At 40.6% G+C, this 20,102-nt stretch overlaps 1 protein-coding gene across 1 annotated transcript in view; it reads right to left on the bottom strand.

Annotated features, from left to right (window-relative positions):
* The window catches only part of PLCB1 (phospholipase C, beta 1 (phosphoinositide-specific)), a 394,102-nt gene that overhangs the window by 293,067 nt on the left and 80,933 nt on the right, over positions 1 to 20,102 (bottom strand). The window contains exon 3 of the mRNA XM_009886082.1: positions 1,548 to 1,616. Coding sequence (XP_009884384.1) covers positions 1,548 to 1,616 — 69 coding nt within the window. The remainder of the gene's footprint in view (positions 1 to 1,547; positions 1,617 to 20,102) is intronic.

Below are 20,102 nucleotides of genomic sequence, written 5' to 3'. Positions count from 1 at the left end.
TTCCTGCTGCCATATGAGTTTTAGATCTTCTGTGGATGTGACACAAACAGGGCTTCTGTAATGCTCGCTCACCTGCAGTCAAGACTCCTTTGCTCAGCCCCTCAACGTGGATCAAAGCAAAACTGACAGAACTGGCCCCAAAATGAGCGTTTTGTTTCACACCGTTTGCAAGATCCCATCAACAGCCAACCCAGGTGCTGTTTTCATTCTGCCCACACACAAATCAATGACAAAAAGCAAACTCATTCACACAGGTGGTGCATTTCACCATCCTAAAAGTCAGGATTTTCTCATACCCTTCATTTAATGCCACTGCTGTCAAATCCATAACATGTTGTAACAAAACCAGCCTTTATGTAACCTAATAAATAAAAGTCACCGAGGCAATAGCTATGCATAAATTTCAGCTAAAAACATTTTGTTAGAAGAACATGAATGTCCTCTGTAAAGCGGGTAGCATTTTAAAATAATGTTCTAGCCATTGTTAATACTTTATTGCTATTCATCACAGAACCATTAATCATGGTGAACTCATTTGGTATTAATGTGGATGTCATAAAGTACTTCTGTTGCATTTCAATTATAACGCAGCCTTTAAAATGCTGCCAGCCATACACGGAAAGCTTTGAAAACCAAATTTGAATGGTTTGTTCAGAGATAACTACAATTGCATTCTGGCACAGAGAAATAACCTTTTCCATTGCTAATGCGTATCCTCAAGGGGCTGAGGAGCCCATGGGGCTGTGCCCTGACCCGGAGCTGAGTGCAAGGAAGAGGGAGCCCAGCGAGAAGCTCCGGGGAAGCCACAGCCATCCAGACTCAGATGTTTTCCTCCCCTGGGAAAGCAAGGGTAGGGGAAGCATTCCTTTGGGCTGCTTCAACCTCACCTGTTCAACCGCAGCTAAGTGGCAGTAAGGCCATACTTTCAGGCCCCTAAGGAGATTTCCTTTTTTCCTATCACTCCTGTGATTCCCCGAGGCACTATCTTGCTTCCAGAGCTGAGTGCTTTGGTTTTATTCTCTCTGATGTGTAGTTTCTGTCCAAACAAAAACACCAGAGAGAACATATATCTACAACCTACTGTCTTTAGAGACAGCAAAGGAGATGCAATACATCAGAGCGGACCTAAGGGAGCTGATATCCTGACCTCTCTCATGACAGTTTAAAAAAAACCACCCTCCTCCTGGCCTCAAGAGGCACTGGAAGAGGAAAACAGGCAGCACAAAATGCAACATGGACCAAAACAACTATTAGCTCCTTGCCATCAGGGAAGCCAGGAAATTGTGTAAGTCTACCTTGACAAACCAGGATTTTTGTTCCCTCACTGCCAGCAGGGCTTCTATCAGCATTTTACAAACAGAATCAAATGACAACAGTTCAACAATTGTAATGCTTCTCATCAGAAACCGTGTTAAAAGAAAAAAAGACAAAGTACTCTTATTAGCTAAGGGAACTTTTCTTTTTTTTTAAAGTTTTTGCATATAATTCCTGTTCTGTTTTATCTAGGTCATCAATGTAACATGTAAGCACACAGCAAAAATTCCTACCTTGGGAGCTCTGGCATGTTTTCCGCATCTGGCATCTTTGACAAGGCTGATATCTAGCAGCTCAGTCTCCTAGAAGGAAAAATTGTAACACAGATAATTATTACATTAGTCAAAAAACCTTGTTGTGTTAACAGTGCCCTACTTCCCACATCTGTCAGGGGTTTGCCTGTTCGCAATGACACCTGTCCAAACTGAAAACAGTTTCAAGGAGTGCTCTGTTGCATTTAAGTTATTCTAATAGCAATACTAAGACCTTAGATACATATCTTGTTTTCCTTAAAAACATGCATGTGTCTTATGATACACAGATTATATAGACACCATATGAGTCAAGCTTATTTCTTGGATCACTAAATACCAGCTGCTGTGGTGTTTTTTTTCTTTTTAATACAATTTTAGCTTTTTGATGCTGGTCATAGTCTGAAAAAGGAAACGTTACAAAGAGAAAACACTGCCTCTGCAATAGAAAACTTACTTTATCATTCCCAGAACATTTTGAAAAGTGCACATAAAACCCAAGCGGCATTATATCTACAATGATAACAGGTTCCAACAATTTTACAGTGACTACTGCTCAATAAAAAACACATACTTTTGACAAGCATTTCATAGTTCATACATTAACTCTAGTGTTGTGGGTTATACAACACATGCCATACTAGGAACAAAACTGGCATGTGATGACAGCTTCCGTTAGCCAAATTCCTGTCCTCCCCTACACATGTGTAACATGAAGAATCTCCTGCCACTGATAACCTCTTGGATCTCCACCCTCCCTGCTGGTGCCCGGGAAGAATGGGGGCTGAGCTGAGCCCATGGAGCCCTGGATGGGCCTGCCAGGGCCAGCCCAGCAGGGTGCACACGCCACTCCAGGATCAACATGGAGTATTCACCACTTTCCAAACATCCAGCAAATTATAAACTTAAGCCAACATAATTTTCCCCAACCTCATCCTGCGACAGGGCATTTTTGGATGTTACCATGTTGGTTCTTTCTTGAATGCCTTAACATTTATGGGCAGGAGTGTTTGGAAGGAGGAAGGATGCTGCAGACCAAAGCAGTGTGATTCCCAGCTGCCAGCTCCCTTGCAAGCACGTGCATCCATGCGGCATTACGTGTGCTTTCCCAGGAACACCACCAGCTGTCTTGCAAGACACAGCAAGAACATCTGACCTGATTCAGCATTACCTGACAATCTTAAACCACATCTTAATGCTGTCTGCCTCATTTACACTAGCATTTCGACTAATAGCCCATGTTAGCATGGCTTGATACACCACAGTTAGAGCTACACCGGTTCAATGCATTTCAGCCTTCCAGTAGTAATTGCAAATGGTGTGTGGAGCATCTGAAATCTCTGTACAAGACAAAGCTACTGTATTTTTTTTAATACCAAGGAGAAAAAAATATTTTCTCATGGACAAGTAATTTTACTGTGGGTTACTTTGTATATCTATGTCTTTTCCATTTTAAGGGACCCACTCCTGCACAGCTCTTGTATGTCTTTGTTGTCTAATAAAACATCAGCTCTACCACCAAATTTTCACGTGACTGTACATTCATCACATCCTCCTCCATCCCCCATATCAATCCCAATTCTCTTCTGTTATAGCACCAGCTCGACTCGGAGGAGCATTTCTTTAGCTCTTCATCTAGCCTGCTTTGGGGGAAACTTCGACTTTGGAGATCTTTATTTTTTGCTCATACTTGCCTGAAACAGGACCAGAATGTAAAAACTTGCAGGGATTAGGAAATAAAAAAATTGACAGGGTCGTCAAAGGTGATATTTTGTAAACATCCTTAGGAAATAACCCCAACTACACAAGGCATATGGACACAAGGACTCTTCTGACAGCCCTGCAGCCTCTCACATGGACAGCTGATTGCCATACACATAAAAGCTTGTCTACAACTGTCCCTGTTCCAGCACCTGATGGGTTGTGAACCCAACTTTCAGGTCCAGTTTGAAGCTGATCTTACTTCCAGATCTAAACTACGTTGATCCTTATTCTGCCCAACACAAGCACAACTGACACCAGGAGTTAGGGTAAGCTCAGTACTGAGCGCAGAAAAGCCCTTAATGCACCAAAATCTGGGTAATCTCTCACTATTCAATGAGACAACTGCGTAAGGAATATCTAAAATTGCAGAGGACAACGAGCACTAGTTCTACATCTCCCAACCGGGCCTGGATGGGGCAAGCTCCTCACCAAGGTGGAATGGTTGCAATGGTGAAAAAGCAATGCTGATCTTTTCCAGCCACAGATCTGTCCCTGGGTTTTACAATAACGTTCCCACACTCCTCTCTCAGTGGAATGTATGTCTTGAGCTCTAGTGATGCTGACGCAGTGCAAATGTCTCCACGTATTTTATTTCTTCTGAAATCAGTGCATGCCACATTTGCATCTCTAAATGCAGAACGATACTCCTAGTGCTCTTGCAGATGCTACACATTATTTGTCAATTAAAACAAAATCTGTTACCCCTCTTTTTTCTTTTAAAGTGCTGGGAGAAGAGAATGACTGTTACTCTCTAAAGTTGCTCTTATGAAACATAACACTGCCAGTTATATCACATTACCACCTGGGATGTACCAGCAGTAGAAGGCAAACTTGCTGCTCAACACAGAAAAAATAAATAAAATCAAATCAGAGCAAAAAGAGCCAAAGAAGCACTATGAAATAGCTACGTGCGCAGGTCTGGCAGTAGGTGCAGCTTTAACTAAAACAGGAAAAGTCACACACTGGAGGGCTTATCTATGAGTTAATGCGTGCGGCCATTCAGATACCGGCAGAAGTGAAAATAATGAAACATGGCAGAGCTACGTTTGGGTTTATCACACTCAGAGCAAGAACTGAGGTGGGAAATGGAAGAGTCACGACATAATTATGGGCAGAAGGAGATCAGACACCGCCACACAAAAGACAAGAAATTGAAAAGAAAACCAGGGCCAGCATATTCCATGAGCATCAAGCAAAGGGAAATCAAGGCAGGGCAGAGACAGGCTGAAAGTCCATCAGCAAAAACTGTGAAGAGCAGATGTGCAGAGCCGAGCATGGAGATGATGGCATGTCAGATTTACAGACCACATGCTCAGCAAGGGCAGACGTACCCAGGTTTGGTGTTATCAGACAAGAACACGGCCTTCAGGGTGGGAGGCCGCGGGTTATATTTACCACAACAAATAATACTCATGCCCTGAAGCAGTCTCCAACCCACTGTGAAATGTTTTACAGAAGCTAGGGGCACATGCAGAGCATGTCATAAAAATAAGATTTTGCAGACTGAAAGGACTGACAAGCACTAAAAATAAAGGCTTTAACAGCAAACACATGAGAGAAATGAAAGATGCTAAAGAAAAATGGATCTTAAACAAAGCTGCTGAGCCACACACAGACTGAATTTCAGAAGTTTTTTTAGTTGGATTGGTCTGGCATTTTAGCTTTAAAAAAACCACAACCAACAAACAGAATTAATAATTTATTCACTTATAAAAGTGCAACTAGACCTCCCAATACACAAACATAAAAAGACCCTTTTAAATGGAATAACACACATTAGAAAGAGACACAGAAAAAGGAACAAGGACGACCAGCACCACCCCTACCCCCACCCCCCAAGGACAGTATAAGGAACCTGAACGACCCTGCTGAGGTCCTGCACCCTCCTGGATGGAGGAGGATGAAGAGGTATAGGGTTGTTTTGGAGTTTTGACTACTGCTTTCAAGCCGCTTGCATGCCACCAAGGCACTTGCAGAAAATGCAATAGCCTGAGGATCCAAGACCTAGCAAGGACAGTCTGAGAAGACTAAGGGAAGAGTAGAGTTTTGTCGGGCTACTTCAACAAGAGCAGCTGGCATGGCTGTAGGAAAGGCTGACGCCCTGAAAATCCACCTTATGGCCTTGCTGCACTGTTACCTCTTTGCTGTGCTACCTCTCTGACGTAGAAAGCAGTTTTACAATCCTATCCCTGTAATCCTTTATAACCCTACTTGACAAGACCATTTAATTTGGGGGGATCCTCTCCTAGGTGGTAATTACAGAAGTGACAGGAAAATAAAGTCCAAAGTCTCAGCCACCATCCCACATCAGAGAGGAATGGTCCAGGTTCCATAAATACATTTTATACATGTGTTCAGGTCAACAGAAGCAGTAGCCTGAGAGATGCTATAGCCTATGCTCTAAACTAAGAAGATGCGAGCAGAATATGCATCCCTGTAAGTGCCTCTGCAGGCAGCATTCAGCGGGGCTTGGATAAATCAGAATTCCTAATGTGCCATTTCTTAGAAGTTCTTTGGTTTAAAAATACCAAACCTCCTGGAATGCCCTGACCCCTGGGCACTTGCTTTTCATCTTTCAAACAACTAATTAAGAGGACAGAAAGCAACTTCCTCCCAAATGAGAGAAAAGACAATTTCCTATTTCCCTTTTGTAAAACGTGGACAGACTTTTGTAAAGGGAAAATACACTTAAGTACTGGACAGAAAAATGCCCCATTTCCTGTGCAGCAAAACAACCCAAACCCTCCTCTGCTTAAGTCAACAGGAGTTTTGCTACTGACTTCCTCCATGCAGGCTTGGAAACTGCACTCTGTGCTGCACAAGGCATGAAAGTCATAGTAACTGGAAAAAGAAAAAAAAAAAAACCCTAAAAATAACTCATCAGAAAACCCTGCAAGTCCAACTTTTCTCTGTTTAGAGACCTCCAATCATTGCTGTTGGGACTTACTAATCTTGCAATAGAGTAACATCTCTTAATGCAACTGGTAGATCCCCCCAGTCATTTGTAATACAGAAATTCCAGAGAGGTGAATTATTAATCCTACCATGTTTGCTTTCAATTAGCAGCTGAGACAGAGATGCATTCATATTGGGTTAGATTGTGCAATCTCACTTTTATGGGTGAGCACACACTCACAAGAGCAACAGATTGTGCAACCCCTCAGTGACTGCTTCAGCACTTAAAATTAGGCCCATCTCAATTTAATATAGTAACACCAATTTATACCAGCTGAGGATCTGGCTCACTCCTATTTTAACCTGCCCAAAATGATGCCAAGTGCATCACAGTGTCTTGGGAACTTGCTTGTGATGTAACCCCAGCTACAAAGCAGGATTCCTTATTGATCCCGCTAGAGAGCTCTGCTGAGGAACCTTCAACAGCATCGCGAGCTGAGAGCGGCATCCAGTGTCCTACAGAATTTCACAAAAACTATGTCAAGGAGACATAGCAGATGTGGGTATGCATTACAACAGCTGCACGGGTTAGTTGGTCCAGATATCTAATTACTTTACTTATATGCCTAACAAAAACAATTCCACTCTGCTCTGAGTACTTACTGTGGCTGAGTAGTCGTGTATTGCTCTGACCTATGTTTGTTCAACTGCCACTTCCACATCCCTTCTGGTCAGATGTTCTTTTTTCCTATTGTATGAAGTGTCGCTGCATGCTGCCAGCAACTGTGCAGCGCCGTTCTCACGGTCACGTTGCTGTAGCCATTGCCATTTAGGGATACAGTCTAAATGATGCACAGCTAATTAAACTCCAAAATTTTCCACTTAGCTTTGAAATCTGCTGCTTCTAGTTTCAAATCTGAAGAGGAAACTGTGTGCCTGAAAGCTTATCTAATTCTTACAAATGTTACCAGTCGATCTAATAGAAGACACAACACTGCCTTCGAGGTTTGTCTGATGTAGTGCTGGCAAAATAAATTTTGAAAACCTAAGCCAGTTTTTCAGAAAAGCACCATTTAGTGCTACTGAACGGCAACATCTGGTGAAAGTTTTCAAAGGAAAAAGGCCATTTTGCTGAATCAAACTTCAGAGACTTAAACAACATCTTCTATTGGGAATCGTTACTCATAATGAAGTTTAACACAGAAAGACTCCATTTTAACATTTTCTGAACATGAAAGGATCGAATATTTCTTGAAGCAAAAATTTATGCAGTTCTAGGTTAGTTTTATTTTTATTCTGCAATTAAAAAGTGTTATTTAAAATAAACACACAAGTGACTAATTTCCTTATGACATGTAGAAAGAAAGTACTAAGATCAACATTTGAATCTGATCGGGAATAATTACAAGCTATGCTAAAGAAGTATCTGGCCCTATAGATTCAGAGTCAATATGTATGCAAACTCAGCAATTTACAGCCATTTATAGAATACACCTCATTCAGGTTTCAGAGATTTTGACAGCGTGCTGATCAATCAGCCACACTCAGATTACTCCAGGAGTGACATTCTCTGCAGTGTGAATGAACATTTAGCGCTAAGTTAGAAAGGGTGCTTTCACAGCTAAGGGATGTTGTATATAATCCCCCTGTTAAAACCATATCTATTTTTCCCCCATTATCATTAAGAATAAATTGAATGAAACACAGCAATTTGTATGCTCATCCCAAAGGAAAACTGAGGAGGACTGGTGAGGTTGATTTAACAGAAACCTCCATCGATGGCTACAAGAAGAAATAGTAAGGCTGTCAATGACATTAATGGGAGCTAAGGTTGCGCTGTGTCTCCCTGAAAGTCCCATTATATAATTCATAAGCTGCATCCCACCAGAGAGAGACAGTCCCTGAAGAAACTGTCTCCATCTTTCCTCCTGGCAGCACACAATTCAATTATCAGGCATAAAAATCATCTGCTGTGTCAATAAGCGAGCAGCACAGTAGCACGTACACCCTGAAGGCAATGGTAAAACTCTCCCTGACAATAGCAAAGTCTTTTGCTGCAGAAAGTTGTTTTTCACAAGTTCAAAATATTTTATTACCTTCCCACCAACTCTTTTTAAGAAGCTGTTGAGGATTATTATATATTAATGCTGTAGCTCACCAGCCTGCCCAATGCAACCAGACCTCTTCTAGCTCCTTGCAGGTGATGCCCTCCTCACAGAGGTTATAAAGAAGCAACTGCAAGGCATTCAAACAATGAAACAAATACTCAGGTTAATCTGAACACGTTTCTAGATTAGCCGTTGGCTTCCCAAAGGGTTAATAAAACTCTCTATGTGTTCAAACTTGGTTAAAGCGATTCCCGAATTCTCTGCTTTCTAAACATCTACTACAAAACCCAAAGCCCAAGACACCCTGGCACCTAAAATGAAAAAAGGGCGAGAGGCAGAGCTGCCCCCAAGGGGCAAGACAGACAGAAAACACTTTGCTGCCTCCACCACTTCATGCAAAGTCACTTACTTTCAAGCTCTTCCTTTCTAGCCAGTAAATGCTGGCAGAATATCACTGCAGACACATCCACTTCAGGCCCATTCAGAGCATGAGGCTGGGCACATATCACTATACACACAGCGGAAGTTCAACTCCTGGACCCTTCTCTCTTGGGAATTATTTTAAGTGGAGAGCTGTTTGTCATCATCAGCACTCCCCATGGAGTTGGTGGAGGTACTCTGCCATTTCTTCTGCTATCTGCGACACTAAGAGGCATCCCCCTGAGGCAGGGAGTGATAGAAATGGAAGGAAGAACGTAGATGTGCTCCTCTTACACAGCACAGCAGCTTGGCCAACAAGAAAGGATGATTTTAAACATCGCTGTGACCACACAAGCGCCTTAGGTCTGGACTAGCATTTCTAACCAAACAGTCCAGGCAGACACTCGCTCTCTTTACAACTTGTGGCATTCAGCCCAGATTTAGGCAAGTGAATGGTTAAGGTTAGTGCACTGTTCGATTCAGCATACAGCTTTGACCCTCACCGTCCCAGCTGCTCAGTGAATTCCCAGCCAGCCCTCTCTGGAGAAGCTCCCTAGCTTGCTTCCTCAGCCTCTCCTGTTCTGCTTTCTGCAAGTAAATACGGTTCATTAGACAAGGAGAAGAGTGATGCACTTGGAACCCTGTTATACCTGGCTCCCCAGGTGGCTCTCCCAGCACTTTTGGTTAAAGCACTCGGTGAGGTGACCACAACTACAATCAACTATAACTGGATGGTGGATGATCTTCTCCAAGCACACAATTTCAAGGAGTTTGGTATCACGGGGAATGGAAATTAAAATAAATAAATAAATAAATAAATCACTTGAACAGAATGACACCCAAAATGAATTATCTGCAAATCTGAACCTGAGCCAAGCTTCATCTGGGTGGTCATTAACTGTTCTTAAGTCAAAAAGAGATGGAAGACCTCAGCACCTGCAAGGCACAAACTAGTATTTATGATTTGACTCAACTGCTCTGGGAATAAGCTCCAAATACTTTGCAAGGTTTCTTTGCTTGCAGGTTGTTCTTGAAGCACCAAGTTACATGGCATCCCTACTGAAAGGCCCTTATAGTAAGCACTCCTATAGAAGAGTAAGCCACAAACTGAGAAGTTTTTGCTATCTTAATAACGCTCAGTCTCTCAATGTATCCCTGAAGACATAAGAACAGCAATATTTTCTAGTACGGGGAAAATAGTCTGCAGTTTATATCAAGCACTAGGCTATTAGGAAAAAAAATGAGAAGGAATTTTCATGCTAAGTACCCTTTTAATAATGAAAGCAGAACAAGTCTTCTGCATCTATGCATATAGTTCTTTGCTGGTTCATTAAGGAAAATTTCATTTACTTGGATTTACAGGCGCTGTGGCTAAGCAGTCTAGAAACTGGTGCATGCATTTTGCAACACAAGTCTTAGCACAAAGAAATAGTCGGGAAGCATGCAGAAGTAAAGATTTGCTACCTGCCTTCAGCCCAACAAACTGACCGGCACAAACAGGTGAAGGAAACATCAATGTGTCACTGTGTTAAGGTCAGCAATCATGTCAGATTTTAAAAGTAATGCACTGGAAAAATAGAAAATTTCCACAGCCATGTCTGAAGGTACAGTTCTAGTCCAAAGTCACCTGTGCTTGATCAGGTATAAGCTCAGCTTGGTATATAAAAATAATTACTTCCCCTATTAGTCAGAGAATCAGCCTAAATACACACGACAATCAGTGGATGAAATGTGAAATGAGTATGTGAAGTAATCTCCTAGCAGGACAGAGTAAAATAGTGGCAAAGCTGGAGAAGTATCTCCGTATCTTGGTCCCACACCGATTAGTGTGCAGTATCCTCACCATGCTGCAACCTTCGCATTGGTGTCTAACTTCCAGCGCCCCACCATACCATTCCAGGAAAGGTAGCATATCCTGGAGCTTGCCCTGGAGTTGGATACAAGCTTGTTACATGAGAGTTAGGAGCTTTACAACGACAGGAACCTGACATTTTTTAGAGAAATCTGTGCACAGACAGGTCTCGTTATAAGCCATGTGCCATAAACCAAGTGAGAAATCAGTCTCTGGCAGAGCTAGAACGGGTCCTTGGTCATTTAGTTTCCCATTAAAGCGTGCTACCTCCCATGGCCAGTCAGCTGTGGACAAGCTGTATGGCTGCTTCGTTTTAAACGTTTTGAGGAGCTCATTGGAGACTCCTTCAGAAGCTGCATCCTGCTGCACTATGCCGCGACACAAAGGGAAAGCCTGCAGCAACGGCAGCTTGCCTCTCAAGTTCAGGGCAACGCAAGCACACCCACAGCTCAAAACTAGAAGTTTCGCATCCAAACAACTTGGTTTTTGCCACGGACACAAGCACCTTGAACAGAGCAATTGGAACTGGTTTGGTTCTGCTAAAATTGCCCTCATGGAGCTGCTCATCCCACTCGCACAACTGGGTAACAACAGGAGGAAAAGGAGAACTGATGAGGTGCTGCCATATTCAAAAGAGGAAAGAGCTGGGGGAGGACCTACTTCAAAAGAAAATACAAAGCATATTGTAGGCAGCCTTCATAATGGTACTTGAATAATTTTTATTCACATAACTGAGAATAACCTGGCAATTTTTAGCTTTAGAGTCACAAGGAAAAGTACGGTGAATTGAAGTTTTAAGCAGCAGATTAAAAAAAACCACTTCTCTTTTCATATCAAAAGTCATAATCATGTGTGATTATGATGATTAAACGCCTTCCCAGAAAGGGCCATATCATATTTTGGGGGTGATGTTCTTGTGCCATTATTTCATGCTGACAAGGGATCACAGACTACATACACCAGTATTACGTTTTTTCTTTTGAAGCAAGTAAAGTGTATTATTTTCAGCAGAGCGCTCCACCTGGATCAGAGACTTTCATCTCAGGTGGAAGAGCCACTGTCCAATGCCTGCCTACTGCCCTGCGCCACTCTACCACCACACCTGACATTGCAGCTCCTCCTCAGGCAAATCTGTTGATCAACAGGAGATTTTTCCAAGACTGGACAAGATCAAGTCCTTTGAACTTCTTCTATAAAAGTCCTTTTCTATTCACGCAGCATAAGTTTTATGCATCTAAAAGAGTACCAACACACTTATGGCTTTGAATATGTTTTTAGAAAAGACCACAGCTTTTGACTGTTTTATATTAAAACAATAAATACTTTTTATACATGTAAATTGAACAAAACCGGGAGATTAGGAACTTGGAATTGCTCTGCTCCCTACATAGCACCAGTTTTAAGGTTAAGGCTCAACATAGCAATACATGCCCTACTTACATGCCTGTGACTTCTGTGGAGGCATAAGGTAAATGGATAAAAACTAAAGATTGAAAACTGTACAGAAGCAAAACTTATATTCCTGCCAACTCCTCTAGCTAAGGCCCTGGCATGTGTTACTTAACTGGAAAATTCACAGTCCAGGCACATTTCCAACTGGAGACTCAAGCTATAACATCACACTTAAGCACTGAAGACAATAGCTGAAAACTCAGAAGTTGACCTTTGTAAATAAAGGCACTTTGTGGTTTTAGGGCCCAAGGTTTGGTTTCTGGGACATATTCAAAGCTGAAACAGCACTAAAATACACGTTGACAAGATTTCTCTCCAAGACACAAAAATCTCTTGGGATTAGTTACTTTGCTAGCCTATCTGTTATTAAAGGTGCAGATTTCTCACTGCGTTTTTAAATAAATCATCCTGGTCTTACAACTAATCCATACCAGACCGGGAGACAAAGAAAACCTGAACCAACATCCACATTTTAGAAAATGGAAAGCAGGGGAAATGACCCCAGCAGCTGTAGGTACATTAAGCTGATAGGCAAAACTTTCGGTCAGATGATGAAAGGAGTAAAATAACATGAAAGTAAAATGAAAAAAATAAGAGAACACATGAGCTTGCCAGCCAGAGCATATCTAACTAAGCTGAGATTTTTTTTTTCTCGGGACAGGAAGCTTTGAAGATATTCCCCGCCTGAATTTTGATTAATTACATGAGCCAGAATTGACACAACATCATTGAAAACTCTGGTCACCAGTACTCAGAGGTGAATTTAACTTGAAGGAAGTGTAGAGAAGGTTTCAAATGTGACTGCAGAACTGGAAGTATGATCTTGTTAAAGAAGACTAAAAGAGCTTGGCTTCCACGGAACAGCAAAAGGAAAGCTAAGAGGGTATGATTATTGTCTATAAATACATGCATTGTATAATCAGTTGAGAAAAAGAGGAGCTATTCAATCTAGAAAGACATGAGAACTGAGCTATATAGATTCTAATAAGTAAGGGCAAAATTAGGACTATTTTTCTTTAGATTCTGAAAGCAAAAAATAACTTTCAAAATGGAGATTGACGTGTTTCTGAATATGAAAATAATCCATGCACTAAACAATATTCAAACCCATGGAACTAACAGAAAAAAAATCTTTTCTTATACTATAGACTTAAAGGAATCACATTTATTTACAGCTGTATCCTTGACTTCTCACCATTCCAACCATCATGCAGCTTTATCTATAAAGTGATCACCAAACAGGTCAGAGAATAATTCATTAAATACTGATACATAAGTGGCCTATTTTGGAGGTTTATCCCAAAGATGATTTGTATTTTCAGGCTTTTTATGTCAACATTAGAAAAAAGCAGCAGAAGTTGCACAAGTAGAAAGAAAAGCTTTTCCTGGATGGATCCTCAACAATTTGCTGCTCTCAAGGAAGATGAAGTACACAAACAATATCAGCTGAAGATGTACAGCCAAACAGATGAGAATCTTTTAGGTGAGCACACAATACAAGCATAAGAAAGCATTGGTTTGTCATTAGGCAAATCATACTTTGCTTCTTCAAATGTACATAGTTCCTAATGCAGTAACTGGGCAGAAGCTCTCGACGGCCACATTCTTCTTGTGCTGCGCTGGCAAACAAACAAGTCTTCCTTGCCGGACCACGCTCACTCCATCCTCCTGCAGCCCATTTCACTTCACCTGCTGTTGCCATATTTTAACTTCCCTTATTATCTCCATTTGCTGCTTACCTTGTAAATATAAGTGAGTTTAGGACATAGTTATTTGTTCGGTATTTATTAGGGAATTAATTGGAGAGGAGTAAGAATTTCTTGCTAATTTATTTTGTACAGGCTGTAATCATTTTTATTTTTGCATACACCCAGAGTTTATGGACAAGCACATTTCAAAAATCAAAGCAAAAAAAAAAAAATAAAAAAGAGAATCCCCAGATCAGAATCAGTGAGTGAATCTCTAAAGATTTAATTTACATTCATCTACTATTAATATGAATGCATAATATTCTTCATTATTATTTTATAAATCTCTAGATAAATCTGGGAAATTATTTTTATTAAGGTATTTGCATGTGCATGCCTCAAATTCTTCTAGTCTTGGCAGCTGTACTTGAAATTAGAATTTACACTGAATGAGAAAATACGGGTCATTCTGCAAACACAACAAATATGAAGTCGATGGCAACTTGCTGGAAGACCTGGAGTTCTTGCCAAGCCACGTTTCCCAAAATATTTTGCCCTACACCACACTCAAGCCTCAATTATCAGCTACTCTCTCCTGCAGGAGCCAGCTGCTCTGAGCATGGAAGGCACACACACGAAACATAACCAAGTCATAATTCAGAAAAAAACTTGGTGACGCTCAGGCAGATGTATATGATTAGGTCTTCTCATCTTCAATCACACTGAAGAATGCACTTTTCTTAATAGGGACTCACTTCAGCCTACACCTTAAGTGTGCTAGTAGTTGGTTGTGTTCAGCATTACACTTAGTCATGCCTTAACACACTCGTCATTTTGTATTTGTTTCATTGCCTCCATCTAACAGTTTGTGGGCTGTTACAATGTGGGGGTTTTTTGCTATCTGTGACTTGTCTCCACTTGTTGACAGCACGCACACACAAAAGACATTTTTCTCTCCTATCAGGGCACTCTTTGCTCTTTCCTGTTTATATTTTATTCCAGTATGTGGAGTTAAATGCAAAGCAGAAAACCCAAGGTTAGCCCTGTTGTCTAATGATGTTTCCTTATTTAGCATTTAGTTTTACTGCAATCTACTGGTCTCTCCGCCACAAATGTTCTCAGTTCTGTTCTCTGGAGCATAATTATTCTAAGTACCTTTCCCCCAGCAGCAGCATGCTAATACTTCCAGGCTTTTCAAAAGGTGCTTTGTCTTTTTGAAAGTGACCGAAACACATCCGGAGGAGACTATCAAAGGGCTCGATCCTGACAGGGTACTGCAATAGAAAAGTATCACCCAAATTCTTAGTGGATCTGCACAGAGATACCTCAGCCTCCAAGGTGTACAGCACAATACCACGATCTCTGCATTTCTGAAACTTCTTGAGGGCAGTTTCCATGGGCACAACCAAAGAGCAACCCTGAAGAGTATTTAATACCCAAGCACACCAGTTGGAATCCGTTCATATTTCATATTATCAGAAAAAACTGTATCACTATGTGAACTTTTCCAGCATTCTCCATTATACGACGTGGATGTCAGCTCTTCATTCCTTTGCCAAATTTTAACCATTCAGCATAAAATAATCCTGCTGGATGATTGCCTGGGCTGGGGTGGGTTCGTTGTTTTTATTCCTAAAGTAGCAGCCAGCGTGATTTTCCCAATTTCCTCAAATAAAGCTGCAATTTCTGAAATATGGCACATCTCTCCAAAGGAGATGAATGGGAGCCAAAATGGTTTGGAAAATATGCTTTAAGCATGCTCTAAAATATCAACTAGTTCTTGTATGCGGGAAGATCGAATGCCTTCCTGCTTGGAGGAATACCTCTGGATTTTAACAGTACAAGTTGTCTCTTTCTACCAGACCTGTGAAAATACGGCTAAGTTTGGGCAAATTAGAACACCAGAAATTCTCAATTTGCATACAGGAGTATAAAAAAATCGTGGAGGATATATGTACATATTATTATTCTCAAAATGCATAAGGAAACTAAAATGAAGTTCATTCTAGCATTTTATAACTTCTAAGTGGTTGACTTTGCAGCCTAAGTAATCTCTTAACAAGTGTCTCATTTCTTTCTAAATGAAATTTCACGTGTAATAAAATTATTGTTAAGAATCAAGTGTAAGAATTAGTGTGTCTTTCAAAGCAGGCTAGGCTGCCTCCAGAATAACACCAAAAAGCACTATTAATGGGTAAAAGCATACTAGTTAGAAGCAGAAAATAGCCTGGCAGACTTAGAAAATGGATGCTTTTTTCAGTAATTACACAGATTGAGAAACAGCTATTTTCGTTGATGTCTTCAAAGAAACTTTTAAAGTTATGGAAAGTAAACAGAGGAACGTCAGCAAGCACAATGGGTTTTTTCCCAGAAAAATGGTAGTTTGAAAACCAACAATGAAAGAAGACAAATCTATTTAGGAGAACAAAGAGAACGCCATTTGGGCAGAGGCTGGGGTTAGTGAAATCACCTACTGTGATTTTAATCCATGCACACATCAGTTCAGGCATTTTACTGATGAGATTTTAATTGGAGCTTGGTCACCCTTGAAAATCCCTCCCATAACACATAGCTAGGCTGGCTGTAAATCAGGACAGTAGGGATGATGACACAAGATACTCAAAATTAGAAACTGTCTGACAGCTAAGCCCATTAAAAGACGCGTGGCAGGGGAGAGAGCAAACAAACAGGAACTTGCAAGAAGGACAAATTTGTATGTTTTGTGGTCAGCTCTTGCAGCTTTATGATGACAATTGTGATATTTAGGGTTGTATTTGGAGATATTTTTATTATTATTTGTAAATCCAAGCTCCTGTAGAGGAATTACAGGATTAAACACGGAGCGTGACGTGTAAAGGGACACACACGATTTTAGGCACGTATCTCCTGGTTTTTATGTGTATTCAATGAAAAATACTTTATCCAATTAAACCAAACAGACTCTCAGGTCCTCATGATCTTTCCCCAGATACTGATGAGCAAACTCTAGTAAGTACAGGCCACATTTCACCATGTTCCCTTATTTTTTGCAGGGTGTTTTAAATGAAACCACTGGTGGCAAATCAACAAAGCTTCTCACAGAAGAGGCAAGGGTGACTGCAGTGAATATATTTTACTTAATAATGAGCAAACATAAAATGTGTATAAACCCTGACATGACTGTTGGGTACATGAAACAGCTGCTTTCCAGTAACCCTGGTTTTGGCCTCACTGGACCAGACCTGGAGATATTAGACAACAAAACTAAGGGAATCCAAGTCTATGCTGCCACAGAAGAGTTTTTTCCATTATGTATGAAGTGTTAAGTAATCTTATGCATTGACTCAAGCCAATGACTAACATTACAGAAGTTTGCGCAACTCTAAATTTCACTGCAGAGCTTTTGCAGAGCAATTAGCTTGCACAAACCAAACTTAAAAAAAGACATTTTGGCCGTGACACTCTGATGGCACTAGCTGATATGCCCTAAACCACAGCTGAACAACTTACTAACATAAACATGGCTCATACTGTCGTACTGTCTTCTGATATTGTTCCCATGTATGAAAAGTTTTAAGAGCTTTGCTATAAATGTAGCAATTGTCTTAACAAACAAACAAAAACCAGAGGGACTGTCTTTCTTCCACATCTTCTTCATGTATTCCTGTCACAAAACTTGCCTCTTCTCTAACAAAGAAAATCCCTCCTACAGATACATGATGTTGTAAAACATTATACTTCTTTTTCAGCCTGGATTATAATTTCCAGGATCTTCCAAACCTGACTCTCAACACTAATCTGCCTATCAACAGCTCTTGGACTGTAGGTATATGAAGATGTAACAGCATGCCAGTTTCCTTTCTTAGAGCAAATACAATTTTCCATTCACAAAAATTTGCAGAAACAGCTTTCTCTGAAAAGCTGGCTTTACAGGTCAGTCCAGATCAGAATTTACCTTTTTCAATACAGAAAGGCCTCTTAAATTCTAATGGTGTTTATCTGTTCTTTAAAATAAGTTTTTATTCAGGTTGGTAGAGGCATAATCTTTCTCAGTAGTCTCAGTCTTTTCAAAGGGATTATTTCCGACCTCAATGAAAGCAGAACAGAATAATGTGGCCATTGAGAAAGACAAAGGAGCTAGGGGTTTCTATTAAACTGGAAATTACCCTCAAACTACTATTGTAACTATCCTTATGGATAAACAAACCGTAGCCAATTATTGCAGCAGCAAACCAAATTAAGATACAGTATCAAACCAGATTAAATACGAGATTAAGTTCTTCCACAAGTCCATGTCCAAGATAGCAGAACTCTTCTGCAGTCTGTTTTACACAGTCCAGCGTATCTTTGTCATTATGGCCCTGAATTTAGATCATCAGGTGTTGTGAAAGCACAAGTGTTTCAAACTACAGAGCTGTTTTAGCACCAGCAGAAGTGTGTTGGTTTTTTTTTTTCATTACTTTGAATCATTTTTGTTTTGCATTTAAAAAACTAACTTGTGCTTCAGAAAGATCCTATCAATATTTGAGTAGCACGTCTAACCTTCACCAAATAAATCAACGGATCTAGACTTCTGTTGCCCTGGATATAGTATCTACATCTGATCATCTCATAAATTATTGCTCACCTCTGATTCTCAGAAGATTTTGAACGATCCATTATCAAGCAAAAGCCTAAATAATGTAATATTATTCCACTGGTGGTCTATAGTCCGTCATGTCGTGTGTCCCCCCCCTTTCAAAATTCAGAGTTAAACAGAACCACAGTCTGGGCATAGCGACTCTATTTCAGAAATATTGGTGGCATTTCTTTGTTTTTTTCTGTACTTGCCATATAGGGACAGGAATCCACACATTGTCATTTCCCCCAACAATAAATCCCAAGGAAAGACGACAGCAATGCAGAGAGTATTTCTCAATATCCTCTACCACCAGATCAATTTTGTTTCTGAGGAAGTCCAAGGCAGACCACGCCAGGCAATATGAAGGAGCAGGAAAGACTTGCTTCCTAAATTGATTTAAAAGGGAAACTTTGGAAATAGCCAGAGAATCACCATTTACTTTGGCTACATAAATCTTCCTGCAGTTTTCCTGGAATACAGAAATCCTCCCCAAGACCATCTTAGCATGTTTCTGCATTCAGCAGCTGCTGCAAAAATAGTTTCACTTGAGGAGCAGATGCAGCGATTCGTCCTGAGCTATCCGATATAAACCATGAAGATACGTCCTGTACACGAGCGGCATGTGCTGGTAGGGGAAGCGCATCCTGAACACTGCCACACATGGCACATGCTACTGACTGTACACTTTTGAGTGCTTGCATTATGTGCCTCAGTTCACTACTGCTGGGACTTACCACAATGCCCTAAACCTTCGGACAGCTTCTGAGGCTGTTAACAGAAGTACAGCCCACACCTTTCTCTGCTTACAAGTCGGAGAACCAGCCGTGCACTTGGTAATAAAATGTGTCCTATGGGCATGCAGAATCATCAGTTCTCCCTTTACACACACATATAGCAGTTCCCTGTTTCTCTTCTCTTCCAACCTCAAAATTAGATTGTTTCCAGAAAGTTAAAGGTTATACAAACAGGAAAAAAGAAAAAAAAAAAAAAAAAAAAGAAGAGAAACTTTGTTTCTGGTACCTGTTAGGAAAATAGATTTATGGATTTATTTCTAAGAATTATGCTCGTAACTGCCACTCGCAATAGGCCTTCATACATCTGCATTTACAGCTCCCTGAATACAAGGAGACGGAAAAAATCTGATTTGAATTTATTATGTAATTTCTGTGGCTTCTATGGAAGGCATTTTAACAATTGTCTACTATGCACGCTGGTTAAACATATGACTCTCATATTATGGAGTCAATATCCCACCCAATGTAAATCTCAAAGTTCAGCATGCCCCAAATTAAATTCTGTAATGACTTCTAAAGATGACAGTACAATCTGTAATGTCAATACCATACTGTAGTCCATGGTTATAATTTGTTAGGTCAATAACTCACCACAGTCTACTAAACTTAGTACTGGCTTCCTCAAGAGCGCTAAAATAAATGTTTAAAAGCTTCCCAATAGCGTATTTATAGTTATCTATAATTAGCTCTGCAGCATCACAGAAATACCTCATAGAAGTTATGTAGATAGATCAGACCACAATCTTCATTTCACACTTACTCTCTGAGGACTTGCATAAACAATTGCAAAACCTCCTCTACATCATGATAGCCTTAATCCACAGCACAGTCTGCACAGTCAGCGAGACTCCTTGACATTTTGCTCTCCTTTGACTACATCAAGAGTTCGAGCAGAAGCCAAAGGCTGATTCCTATCTAAGAAACAACATGATAGCTTCTACTTAGAAAACCACCTGATTCCACC

This window comes from Charadrius vociferus, unplaced genomic scaffold, assembly GCF_000708025.1.
Source record: "Charadrius vociferus isolate BGI_N301 unplaced genomic scaffold, ASM70802v2 scaffold455, whole genome shotgun sequence".
Classification (NCBI taxonomy): domain Eukaryota; kingdom Metazoa; phylum Chordata; class Aves; order Charadriiformes; family Charadriidae; genus Charadrius; species Charadrius vociferus.
This window is presented reverse-complemented; position numbering and strand designations above follow the sequence as displayed.